At 32.2% G+C, this 13837-nt stretch overlaps 2 protein-coding genes across 2 annotated transcripts in view; both read left to right on the plus strand.

Annotated features, from left to right (window-relative positions):
* Positions 1–7785, plus strand: part of RIF10 (polyribonucleotide nucleotidyltransferase) — a 31543-nt gene extending 23758 nt beyond the window's left edge. Inside the window, exons 17-25 of the mRNA XM_020363124.3 lie at positions 15–87; positions 3084–3157; positions 3239–3346; positions 3444–3538; positions 5322–5385; positions 5732–5785; positions 5876–5917; positions 6469–6944; positions 7403–7785. Of these exons, the coding sequence (XP_020218713.1) occupies positions 15–87; positions 3084–3157; positions 3239–3346; positions 3444–3538; positions 5322–5385; positions 5732–5785; positions 5876–5917; positions 6469–6825 (867 nt within the window). The 3' untranslated portion in view covers positions 6826–6944; positions 7403–7785. The remainder of the gene's footprint in view (positions 1–14; positions 88–3083; positions 3158–3238; positions 3347–3443; positions 3539–5321; positions 5386–5731; positions 5786–5875; positions 5918–6468; positions 6945–7402) is intronic.
* Positions 7786–11291: 3506 nt separating this feature from the next.
* On the plus strand, positions 11292–13520 carry LOC109802191 (Ribosomal protein L30/L7 family protein). Its single transcript, XM_020363432.3, has 5 exons — positions 11292–11546; positions 11620–11711; positions 11828–11965; positions 12839–12941; positions 13037–13520. Exons 1-5 carry the CDS (start codon positions 11382–11384, stop codon positions 13250–13252), a joined length of 714 nt encoding a protein of 237 aa, XP_020219021.1. The 5' UTR covers positions 11292–11381; the 3' UTR covers positions 13253–13520.
* Positions 13521–13837: the final 317 nt, after the last annotated feature.

A 13837-nucleotide genomic window follows, 5' to 3' on the forward strand; every position in this document is an offset into this window, starting at 1 on the left:
ATATCATGTTGCAGGTGGGTGGAATTACTTTGCCCATCATGAGAAAGGCACTCCTTCAAGCAAGAGATGGCAGGAAGCATATACTTGGTAAAGTTAAAACACTAGCTTCCTTCATGCTGGTATGACTTGCATGTATGGTGCAGTTAATGAATTTGTACATTTCATAAGTGGAGCTTTTCCTTGTGATTGGAACCAGAGGAATAAAGTAGAAATGAAACTAAATTTGGTATTAAGATAGCTCAATTACAATCTCACAGAACACAGACATCACAAATGAAATAGTAAGAAGACAGTCGGTGCATACAGCTACTTACAAGATGGATAGGAAAATTAAGGAAAAACAATGACACTCCAACCGAGATAGAAAACCTTCTTTGCTCACTCTATGGTAAAATAAAAAAATAAACTGTGTTTCCATCACTCTATGGTAGCAACTATCAAGTGATTTGTAGCTAAAATGTTGAGTGGGTGCTAATCTCAAAGAGAAACACATTACACAAACCATTAGGGGAAAAGTTCTTTGTTGTATTATGTAGTCTGCAGCATTTCATTCAATTTAATCCTATGTAATTATTCAACTCAGAGGGTGCCTTAAAATGCATTTAGCACGTAGAAACTCATATACATGTTGGAGATCCCACATCGACTAATAATAAGGTCATAATAATATATATAAATGAGATGCAATCCTTATCTTACAAGTCGGTTTTATAAGGTTAAGTTAGGTTTATAACTCATTTTCTTAAGATGGTATCAAGGTATATCCTAATGATTATTAATTGTTGTTGGACTTATTAGACACCTATTATTAGGTCGTTATCAGACTATCAACATTTGTCTAGTTATGCTAATTTCATGTTAGAAATGTCCATTCCTTGGCTTGAGGGTGTGTTAGAGATTTTACATCAACTAGTGATAAGGCTATAGTAGCGAGGTGTAATCCTTATCTTACAAACCGATTTTGCAAAGTTAAGTTAGGTTTATAATTCACTTTCTTAAGAACATGTATGGAGGATGAGCGAGGATCTGGAATTAGGAATTGCCCATTTACATGAAATACTTTAGAGGAGTGTAAAATCCAAATCTTTTCCTGTTGTTTGACTAGTCCATTTACTGAAATTTCCATTTTTTCTTCTTTTTATAATGTTAGTGATCATGACTTGTAGTTGTAAGACTTCTGTCATAGTTTCCTTGATGGCCATTCTTGGCTGTTCCTCTTTCGTAATCCCTAGGATGCTTGTTTTTGGAGTCTTTGGACTTTAGAACCATAAGGTTGTTCTCCTGTATGTCCTTCTTCCAGTTTCTTATTTCTAACTCTTTTATATATTTTTCATTGGTAGTTCACATGTTCTTTTTGGAAGGTCAGCTTCCTGTATATTGGTTAAGGCTTTTATTTTGACAGTGATGAGTTTTCCTCTATTGTCCTCCTTCCATTTCCATTTTTTTTTTAATTTCTTAAATTTTCACTATATTCTTACAGTACACACATTCTTTCTGAAAGACCAAACTCCCCTATATGGTTAAGGCTTTTATTTTGAAAGTAATGCTTAATAGGATACTATTTTAGTGCATGACCTACTTATCAGTATAAATTGGTAATGGGTTTTATCCAAGCATATTATTCACTATCAATTTTATTTTCTTTTGCTCTCTTTTTCTTAAATCCTGTAGATTTTTCGTGGGGGGAGGGGGGATGTCAAAAGCTTTTTGTTTATACTGTAATATAACACCATATTGATGTTGTTGGGAAGTACCACATCTCTTGCCTCAATTATTGGGGTGTCTTAGAATGTGGGTTTGGAGCTTAACTCAACGTTACAAAATCGGTTTATAAGGTGAGAGTTGGCTCCCACTTATATACTTTTTGTTTGCTATATATCTAGTCAATTTAGGACTTGGGTGTTTCCCAATAGGGTGTAACACATATGTGTTGGACAACTTCACTCAATACCAATTGGATTTAAGATGAAATCTAACATGTTATCAAAGCCTACAACCTATCTTTGTGGTTTGCCTATTCTGGCATGCATTGCTTGTTTTGGCAGTCATATGTAGAGGGGGTTGTTGGCAAGTCCCTCATCGCCTGTTTCAATTCTTGGGATGCTGCTTATATAACTGTTTTAAGATGACATCTAACAACTGCACCTTTCAAAGCATGAACCTATCATCTTAGAACTGTCTTCTTGGTTGATGTCAAACATGGATAATTAATATAAGTAGTTTTTTGTAACTCACTTTGGGACTTTAGTTTCACCCTGATTATTGCATATCTTGCTTTTTTATATTATATGTAGGAGCTTTCAGTCTCTTGTGGCATGCTTAGTCTTAGACTATATGGTATAGCTATTAGCTAACTATCAATTGTAATATGTTATATATTATATATGACAACTGTACTCTGTTATAGGTTAGTTAGATAAACTGTAAGGTGGGGAATCTGACTAACTTTGTAACTTAAAAATAGGCATCACTGTGCTTGGCAATAACTTTGATCAATCCATCAATTTTCTTGGATTTTCTCTCAAATCTCTCTAGATTCTGAACACTTAGTAAAATGACAAAAAGTCAAAAAAACTTAAACTTTTACATTTACCCGATAAAAGGTGTCAACACAGGAAAAAAAAATAAAAGTGGGGTTTTGAAGATGGGATAATGAGCTCTTTTTTTTTTTTTTTTTGTCAAAACCTAAACTTAATGGTTATCTATTCATATTAGTCACACCCATATTTTATTCAAAATTCACATGGAAGGACCAAACTAGTAAATACTAAATATAAGTAGGATATTCCTTACCCTTACGTTAACAATTCTATAGAGGTGAACATTTTCTATATTTTCCATTTACTTTGTTTGCAGTTAAGAAAATATGACTCTTGATCTTCCTGTTCACATTTTTAATTCAGTCTGCATATACTTCACTCTTGGTGAAATAAAATCCTACTTGTGATTTAGGGAGCAATACTTGTAGTTCTGTAAAATTCCAAAATTGTTTTATATTTTTCAAGTATTAAATTAATTTTCTTTGGTTGCTGTTGATGTCTTAAATATCTGTCTTTTGTTCTCCCTTTTGTTGCCTAATCCAGGAGCAATGATGAACTGCTCACCTCCTCCCGCCAAAAAGCTTTCCAAGCATGCTCCTCTGATTCACGTTATGAAGGTTTGTTTGTTACTTTCCTTTTCCCCCTTCATTGGTTATCACTTAATCATCCATCGGTTATCATGTACACATTTTTAATAGGTCAAACCAGATAGAATAAATCTTATAATTGGTTCTGGTGGGAAAAAAGTGAAGAGCATCATTGAAGAATCTGGAGTAGAGGCTATCGATACAGAAGATAATGGCACTGTACGAGAATAATCAGCTTATATACGTGCTTTTATGTGATTATTACAGTTACTCTTCTGTTAATTTACAATGAATAACTCTTCCGTGGCTTTTGCAGGTGAAAATATTTGCAAAAGATCTATCTAGTTTAGAGAAGTCTAAAGCTATTATTAATAGTTTGACAATGGTTCCAACTATTGGTGATATATATAGGTAATCACTTTTTCTAGTTATATTGATTTGTTGCTTGCATTGCTACGACGAAAATAGTACAAGTTAAAAAATAATTAGATAGAAAGTGTGAAAAATTAAGTACTCCTAAACAGTGAAACATCTGCAAGAGACTTGTTAAATATATGATTTGATATGATCCCTTTGTAATTAGTAGGGGTGTTCATGGATCGGTTTTTTTCAAACTGAACCGAACCGTTTTATAAAAGTGGATCGGTTAACCGATCCGTTTTTTATAAAATGGATCGGTTTGTTTTTTTTTATAAATATGGATCGATTTTTTTGAAATTGGATCGGTTCGATTCGGTGTGGTTATCCATTTTTTACTCACATATGGATCGTTTTTTTTTTTAAAACCAAACCGAACCGAACCGATCCACTTTGTTAAAATGGATTGGATAATTGAACCGGTTTTATGAAGTGGATCGGTTCGGATTTTTTTTCTTCAAAATGGATCGGATTTTTCAATATGGATCGGATCGGTTATGGATCGGTTCGGATCAATTTGGATTTTTTGCACACCCCTAGTAATTAGGGAAATTTGTATAGCAGGAATTAGGGATTCTGTTCATTATTACTTGTTATCTTTTGTTTTTGTATTTTCTTATTTTGTATCTTTATTCATTATAAATTGAGGATTACATGTGTGGATACACACATTTTCTCAGCATCTCTTCAAGATTCATGGGTCAATTGCTGCTCATAACGTACAAAATGCTTGGAAAGTAATTCTAAGTGTTATTTTGGTGGGGTGGGGATGGGGAGTAGGTTGTTAACCTTTTGGTTTTATTTCCTGCTTCCTCCTCTTCCTTCTTATCTTTCAAATGAAAGAGTAGTATGTATGCTTTGGCTCAGAACTATTCATCTGGCTTTCCTGGTCTTTACCCCCAAGGCCTTTGAGAATGATATATTTCTATGTCATAAAATTTATAAAATAGTAGACTTTAAATAGTGACTTATCACTTAATACAGAAAATAAAGACAAAGGTTTGATAGAAAACTTGCTTGAGTGAGAGTCTCCCCGCCCTTCCATGTATATAGAAGTACTGTACATGTACAATGGGGGTTTCCCATAATTAGGGAAAGAATATTACTTGATCTACAAGATAGTCGGTCTAATTATGTTCAGCTATTAAAAGGAAATAATTACAATGAAGTCAGTTAAATATTCTAGCAAGTCTCAGCTTATATCTCATAATCTTGATACAATCTTATCGTAATCTCAACAAAAAGAATTATTTGTGATTTTCTTTTCGAAATTTAATGACATGAATGGATCTATTTTCCTCTTGATTTTCTTCTTTCTTGCCTTAACAAATTTCTTCTTTATAAAAGTAGTTTAAGTTATGATTTTTGTCCCTCAAAATATCATGACTCTCCCATTTGGTCCCCATTTTCAACAAGTTATTTAGTTCTCAATTTTGCTTTTTTTATTTTTGTTCCCATATAGTCTGTTTGTTAGACTTCTATTTGTTTTCTGTCATGTGCCAAGATGACTAAGAAAAAAATAAGGGACCAAACGGAAAAAAGAGGGTCATATTTAGAGAGACTAGAAAATAAGCAAAATTTTTTTTTGGATAAAACTAATGAAAGACTAACGAAGGGGCCAAATAATCACAATATTTTAAGGGACTGAAAACATAAATTAGCTATGAAAATTTCCTTTTGTTTTTCTTTAATGATTACCATTTTGTTTACAAAAGAGAACTATTGATAAATTATATATATATATATATATATGATTGTGCTGCCTTCTATACTTCAGGAACTGTGAAATCAAATCAATAGCCCCTTATGGAGTTTTTGTAGAGATAGCACCTGGACGAGAGGTACATGCTTCCACCTGGTTGCCAAAAGTGTAAATGTAGATAATTTAGAAACAGATACCATTAGATATCTTCTTTAATGTAGTTGAATTTTGGATTTTCTAATGAAGTTGTATCTTTGCTTGTTTTATTTCTTAAATCTCATATATGTTTTAGAGCTGAGCTGATACTTCATGTTATCATGTTTTATAATTCTCAGATGATTAGAAAGATGTATTTCCCTTTCATTGTTTGCATTTCACTTGAGAATGCTTTAAAAAATTTTGAAAGGAAAAGTAGCATGCTTCTATAGAATGATGAAATTCTGAACTTTATATAACATGTAGACATTTTTTATCATCTTATGTAGGGACTTTGTCATATCAGTGAACTGAGTTCAGGTTGGTTACCCAAGGCAGAAGATGTAAGCTTGTTCTTCTGATTTCATTTTCCAATGAAAATTAACAGTGTATGCAAATAATGCTGGGATAATATTTGACTTGCATTCCTCCAGGTTTTCAAAGTGGGAGATCGTATTGATGTAAAGCTTATAGAGGTATGTCATTTTACTCATTGTTAGCTTTGAATCATGTTCAAGTTTACCAATAGCTCTATGCCTGATTTCGTAGTAATTCGTGTTTTTCTCAATGGTGATTCAACATAGCCAAGCGATTCCTTCATTTAGTGTCCTATTTGCTAGGTTATTTTAGTGAGTGACATAGTTGTGCTCACTTCTCACTTGAGGGTGTTCGTAAGTTATAACTATTTTATAGACAGTTGACTACATGATTTGGGTTTTATTTGCTCAAAGGAACATAAGGTTATGATATTACTGTCTTCATGTAATTGTAGACTCGATTTGTCCCTGAAAAGAAGTTTTTATTTTTTATTTTTTATTTTTTTTTAAATTATAGGACTTAAAGATCAATTTTAAATTTGAGAACTAAAAATATATTTACTTCAAATTTGAGGCATTAAAAACATATTTAAAACAGAATTTTCTTATATTCTAAGAATGTGATTTGTGTTTTTGTTGTTTCAAAATGTTCGATGTTACCATTTTGTGTGGTAGGCATTCTGTCTTATGTTTTTAAGCATGCACTGCAGAAAAATGATAAGGGCCAGCTGCGCCTTAGTCACCGAGCAATGCTTCCTGATACAGATCCTGACAACTCAAATGTTAAACAGCCTACTGGCAAACTCACTGAAGATGCAGAAGAAACTTCATCAAAATCACCTGATAAGGATTCATTGAAAAAGGTTTCTAGCACTCCCAAAGTTACAGCCTCTTCTAAAAGGAGTTCAGAGGATGATTCTGTACTTCCATCTAAAAAGTTTGTCAGGAGATTGGTCAGCTCTTCTCAGGACAACCCTGATGAAGACAAAACTAATAAGAGTAGCAACAAAGAAGCTGGTAGTGTCTCTGGCAAAGATGAAAATAGTTTGGTTAGTGGAGAGGCATAAAACCGATAGCCAAAGTATTTGCAACTAAAGCAGAGAGAAGTAATGCTAATGAGAAAATTTTGGTTTCACATGCACAAGAAGGCTGAGGTTGCAAGCTCTTGCAAACAAGCAGATTAATGGTATGAACAACCTATATTGATTCTCTGCTGATTTATTTTATTGATACCCAGACTCTCAAATCTTGCCTCAAGGAACAACTATTTTGATAACACTATATAAATGGTAAACAAGAGAAAATTGCCAGAACTCAAACTGCTCAGCCCCTGTTAAATGATTGGCAATTCAGTAGCCCCAGAACAGAGGCTATTTAGAGGGCAAGCCTTGACGCAAAAATAAGGTTGCTGCCTTGTGACTGGAAGGTCACAGGTTCAAACCCTAGAAACAATCTCGCAGGGATGAGACTGCATAGCTAGGATGGCAGTTGAGTTTTATGTTTATCTAAGAACTAATGACTAAGTAGTATGATTGTAAGTCTGAAAGTTTTGTTTTCTATAAGCATGATGCAGGCTTTGGTGGCATGTTTTCTATTTCCAGAGTTATTTTACTTTCCTACTGATTGTATTGATCTTATTGGCAGTGAAATTTTTTTGGAACATGCTGGAGCCTAAACTGGAATCCATGCGACCCTTGCTTCTTTGAAAAGCAGACAACCTTTGCTTATGCTGGAAAGTGGAAAGGTGTAAGAGAGAACTCTTTGTATAGTCCGTACATCTCACTGTAATGCTTCGGATGTTTGTGATGATGGGAATTTTGTCTGTTTCTTCTCCCGATGATACTCTCTATCTTCAATCCGTTGTTATATATTTCAGTCTTGAATTATTTTATGTGTTGCTTCCCTCCTGATTTGGAGGTATCAAATGTAAATCTATGTAACAACAGTTCAAGGGAGAGGGATGAACATCACATTGTATTTATTGTCAGTTTTACTTAATTAAAATTTTGATATTTCGATACTCCAAATCGCAAGTTTTGCTGTGTAACCTCACTGGTTATTAGACTCTATTTATTTATTTTTATATAGAAGTCATTAGACTTGTTAATACTCTACTGTTATTTCGTGACATGTATTACTTCGTAAGATTTGCACCTTGAAATTGAATGATAACTTCGAATTATTCTGATAGAAATAGGTTTTTATTTTTATTTTTATTTTTATTTTTTTACATCATTAATAAGCTGTCTAGATTATATTCCATAATTATGGCTTGTGTAGTCTTAGTTTATTTGTGTTTTTATTTTTTAATTACAAAATTATAATCTTGTTTTCAAATATTTATCCAAGAAATATTGAAAAAATATATATTTTTGTTTCATATACAAATACTTGAACAGAGAAAATAGATTAGAAATAATGATAGTTTTGTAATTAAAAATGGGAAATGGAAACACAACCGGGTCTTAAATTTTAATTTTTTTTTCCTTCTTTCAAACCTTCGTAAGATGATTTAAAGTGAAAATTAAATTAAATGCCTGTTAGACCTACTAAAATTTTGATTATGTTATTTTTAAATAAGTAAATCGATTTATTATAATTCCAGTAACTTTTGTTTGCAAAATATAGCTTCAAAATATAAAATGTAGTTATTATTTTCCACAATTTACTACTAGTCTATCACCTAGACGAATTATACATTCATTGGCATGTAGTGTTTCAAAAAATTGACTCACTATCTGGTTGGGGAACCATGATTTCGTGCAAGTTGTCTCACGCTTGTTAGCCTTGCATAATATGAGAAAAACACATTTTGAAAAAATTATAGAAAATGTTAGGACTTTGATTAAAATGAAATTCGAACTCGAGTGTTTACGAATAGTTGAAGGCTAAATGACCACTAACTCACTTTTTTTTTTCTTTCAATTTGATATGCACTCAACTCGATGCAGCAAATTCAATTATATTTATTTTTAAACTTTAAAAACTTTAACATCTCTTCTAGGCACATGTTTGTCATTGCTCTATTTTTTCATGTTTGTCTCACGTTTGTTAGTCTTAGACGGTATGAGAAAATCACATTTTGAGAAAATTACAAGAAAATGAAAGGATTTTGAATGAAACAGGTTCGAGCTCAAGTGTTTAAGAATTGGTGAAGGCTAAATGTTCATTGAACCAACCAGCTCTAGCTTCTTTTTCTATTGGATATGCACTTGATATGGTGCAACCTGTTCAATTAGATTTTTTTAAAACCTTAAAATTCCTAGCATCTCTTATATGCATGCATTCGTCATTGCTCTATTTTCCATGCCTATCATTGTGTAGTGCAAATTGTCTCACGCTTGTTGGCTTGGCATGTTATGAGGAAATCATGTATTGGGAAAATTATAGAGAAAATGAGAGGACTTACAATCAAATGGGATTCAATCTTGAATGTTTAAGAATAGTTGAAGGCTTAATGACCACTGAACCTATTGGTTTAGGGTTTAGGGTTTATATATATATAGGAGGGTTCAAACGATACCGGTGTAATTTTTATTAAGTGTTACACTGCTTAATAATTTTACATTAAATGTGAATTTTAAAAATCTAACCGTTAGATTGAAAATTCATATATCTTAAATCATATACGTCAAATTTTGTTAAAATTGAACAACAACTTGAAGATAATTAAGGTGTTCATATTTTAGTATATTTTGAAATGTATATATTACGTCAATTTTGTTTTATGAGAATGAAGTATCAAATTATCTTAGATTAATATAAAATTTAATATATATGATCTAAGATATATGAACTTTCAATCTAACGGTTGAATTTTTAAAATTCACATTTAATATAAAGTTATTAAGCGGTGTAACACTTAATAAAAGTTACACCAGTGTTGTTTGAACCCTCCTCATATATATTTTATATATATATATATATATATATATATATATATATATATATATATATATTATGTTTGTCATAGTGTAGAGCAAGTTGTCCCACTCTTGCTAGGCTTGCATATTATATAAAAAAATCGTGTTTTGAGAAAATTATAGAAAAAAATGTGAGGATTTTGTATGAAATGGGATTGAAGTTCGAGTGTTTAAGAATGGTTGAATGCTAAATGACTACTTAACCAGCTAATCTGAGCCTTGCATGTTTTAAGAAAATTACATTTTGAGAAAATTACAAAAACTGAGAGAATTTTGAATGAAATTGAACTCAAACTCGAGTGTTTAAGAATGATTGAAGGATAAATGAACATTAACTCCTCCTACGCTTGTTGGCCTTGCACACTATAAGAAAATCACAATTTGAGAAAATTATATATAAAATTAGAGGATTTTAAATTAAACAAGATTTGAACTTGTGATCTGAATTTTTTTTTTAGTAACTCATTAATTTAAAATTATTTATTTTATTACATATTAATTCAAGCAGTTCAATCAGTAATTTACTCATCTAATATATTAATCTAGTTGATCATCGAACCAAGATTTATAATTATGCTTAAACGAGTCAATTTCTAATATCTTGAACCTATTATCACTGTAATAATTTGAATGCAAGAACTTTTTCTTTGTTATAATAACTAATTTATTTGTGTAAACTACTATTAATTTTATTGATGACTAATATTTGAAACTTGACTGAGTGCCTTTAGTGAAGTCTTCCTTTTCAATCATGTTTTTATTTTCATTCTAAAGACTTAAATTCAAGGTTTTATTTAGATGTATTGAAATCAATTATTAGTTGCAAGAACCTTTCTTAAATGCCTAAGTTTAATTTTGAAATTTAATAATGTCCAATTATATAAATTAAAAAAAAAGTAAATAAAAATCCCCTCAAGTAACTCAAATGCGTGATTGCATTGGACATTAATTACGAAAAACATGCTCACAAAAATAAAAAAGAATAGCATGAAAATCTAGTAAATAGTGTATTTTTTGTTTGACAAGTAGTGTAATTTTGTTATGCATGTTCTATGCGTCTTCCTCTCATTAGAGATGAATGAGAGAAAATAGTAATGTTTATTTTTAAAAGTTTCTTTGTTTATTTTTATTTTAAAAGTATTTTAAAAGCACGTAAAAGATTTCATAAATTCTATAAAAATAAAACACCATGGCTCAGTTATAAATTGAAATATTTTCTTCTTTCTCTAGATATATTTTAAGAATCTGTGTTGTACCAGTTCCATGTGCCAAAAAACATATTATTTAATGTTATATATTTTATTCCAATAGATTTCACAATATTTTTCTCTGAATTTTTTACGAATGCATAAAAAATTTAATTAGTATGTGATTTGCACGAAAAAGTGTACCTAAGAAAAGGATATTCCTGTTATTATTATCATTTATCAGTATATATTATATATATTATTTTTTTTATTAAAAAAGATGTCCAACTTAAAAAAGCCCAATCAAAAACTCGGCCCAATGGATCAAGACCAGCCCAATGAAGCGCGCAACCAAAATCAAATTAAAAGAAAAAAGGAACAAAAAAAAAAAAAAAAGGAGCACTATATAACACCAAATCGAAAGCCGAAATAAACACACCTTAGGGCTTTACGTTATCGCCGCCGTTCGCCGCCGCAAGAGTACAACCATCTCCGCCGCGCGCGTTTGCAGAGATGGCAGAAGAGGATCCAAAGCCTCTGAACTACATCCCTGAGGTTATACTGAAGAAGAGGAAAAACAGCGAAGCATGGGCCTTGCGGAAAAAGGAACAGCTCCAGCACAAACACTACCAATCCATCAAAAAGCCCGAAGATTTCGTCCACGAGTATCGCAACAAGGTAACTTGTTCTCTGGCGTAACTCTTTGCAATGAACCACTAAACCTAATTGTTTCGATTTGATGTATATATAGGAGGTGGACCTTATCAGAATGAAGCGGAGAGTGAAGAGGAATGTGCCTCACTGTAACTCCTCCACCGCCTTGATAGTTATTCGGATACAGGGGTTGGTATCTTGCTACCTTTTTTTTTTTTATAAAAAAAATATTTGGTGGTTTGATTTTTTATTTTTGGAATTGTGAAATTGAATAAGTGGTGACGTGTGTCTTGCCGTTGGTTTAGGAAAAAGGACATGCATCCTAAGACGAGGAAGGTGTTGTACAGCTTGGGGTTGAGGAAAATTTTCAGTGCTGTATTTGTGAAGCCTAGTGAGGGGATAATGGCCAAGCTGCAGAGGGTGGAGCCATATGTGACCTATGGGTAAGATATTGGTTAATGTTTGTTTATTTTATGTTTGCTGTGTTAGTGAGGGATAGGGTGGTTTCAGGTATTTGCATATTGATTTGGAATAGGAGTGTTCATGGGCAAAATCAGTTTAGGGTCCATTTGGGATAGGTAGTTTTAGCTTATATGCATGTCCTAGTATAAACTCGTGTAAGTGATTGGGAGTGTTTATCCGTAAGTTTTTTTTTTTTTTCTTTTCAGCTTATTTTAATAAGTTTTCTAGAATAATGTGAAAACACTTGACCCTAATTTCCTGTATAATTGTAGAAACAACTTTTACATAAGTGCTTATGTGATTAATACGCAGGTCCTGCTGTAGGAAAAGAACATAAGAAGGTAACATGAATCGAGATTCTATCATAACGTAAAATCAACTTATACCCTTAACTTCGATTGAAGTGTTCCCATTTAACTTCTCCAAAAGCTGAAGCACATAAGTTGATTTTATCTTATGGTAGAATTTCAATTCATGTTACCTTATTATCTATTTTCTAAGTGTTTATTATGGAGAAGTTTATCCATAGGATCTTATTCAATAAGCCTTTAATTAAGCTATTTACCCAAATTGACCCTTAGTATTTAGGAAAGATAATGCTAAGCAGTATGATAATGTGTTCTAATCCAACGAATATCACACTGTTGCTTTGCTCCTCGCACATCAATTGTATTTCATCCAGTGTGGAGTGCTTTCAATGCATCGGGTGGAATTCACTGCCTTCTTGAAAGCCTTGTTTAGCAATTTCTTCTATCTTTATGTTCCTGTATATATGGTGTTCCTTACTAAAGTGAAATCCTATATCACTTGCTAAGGGTTGTTCTTGATTTTGTGAATGTTTGTTTCTTTTTAAGATATCCGAATCTTAAAAGCATAAAAGAGCTAATTTACAAGAAAGGACTTGCGAGGCTGGATAGGCGAAAAGTTCCCTTAACAGATAATAACATTATTGAGCAGGTAATACTAATATATGGTATTTCTTGATTTCTGGATTTCCTTTAACTTTTTTCCCCTTGATTGTTTTTGTTATTGTTCTACTCGTTGCCATGCAGGAATTAGGAAAGTTTGGTATTGTATGCATAGAAGACATGGTGCATCAGATTTGTAATGTTGGTCCACATTTTAAGGAAGTTGTCAGTTTTATGTGGCCCTTTGAGCTCAAGAAGCCAGCTGAAGGTTTGAAAGGATCAAAAACTCTATACAAAGACGGTGGAGACACGGGGAACCGTGAGGATCACATCAACGAACTAATCAATAAAATGAATTAATAGTCATTGTTGTATCAAAATTGCGATGTTGTCTATGAGGTCCATCGGATGATTACTAGGTGCAAGTTTCTCATTTTTGAAGTTACCAATTTATTAGCCAGAAAATTTTGTTATAGTTGAATTTTTATGTGTGTATTATCTTTAAGCTTTCATTTACTGCCTTTGCTTCTCATTGAGTTCCATGGGGGATAGCAGAATGTGCCGTGGTGCTTGAGCCTGTGGATTCTCGTTACATTTTTAATGTGAAGAATTATGATTAGAGTCTCAATGATGTTCTTACAAGGTGGAATGAAATGTGATGGTAGTTAAATCGATACCTATAATAAAGAAAATACCTTTAACCAAGCACTAGGTTTCAATTTTTTAATTGGACATTTTTACTCCTAAATTCTTGTTTTTCACCCTTAGCAATAAAAAAAAGCAGTGCACACAATAATAAATATATGCTTCTTTCCCGAGCTGGTCTGAATAAGGTATGAACATTAATTGTTAAATGATCCAATTTCTTGTTCGCGAGTTTAATAAAGGATTTAAAACTTAAAAAGATTGTCAACGACTTTTAAAACTTAAGATGTATGCTCAGCG

This window comes from Cajanus cajan, chromosome 4 (genome assembly GCF_000230855.2).
Source record: "Cajanus cajan strain Asha chromosome 4, NIPB_CcT2T_4, whole genome shotgun sequence".
In the NCBI taxonomy this organism is placed as follows: Eukaryota; Viridiplantae; Streptophyta; class Magnoliopsida; order Fabales; family Fabaceae; genus Cajanus; species Cajanus cajan.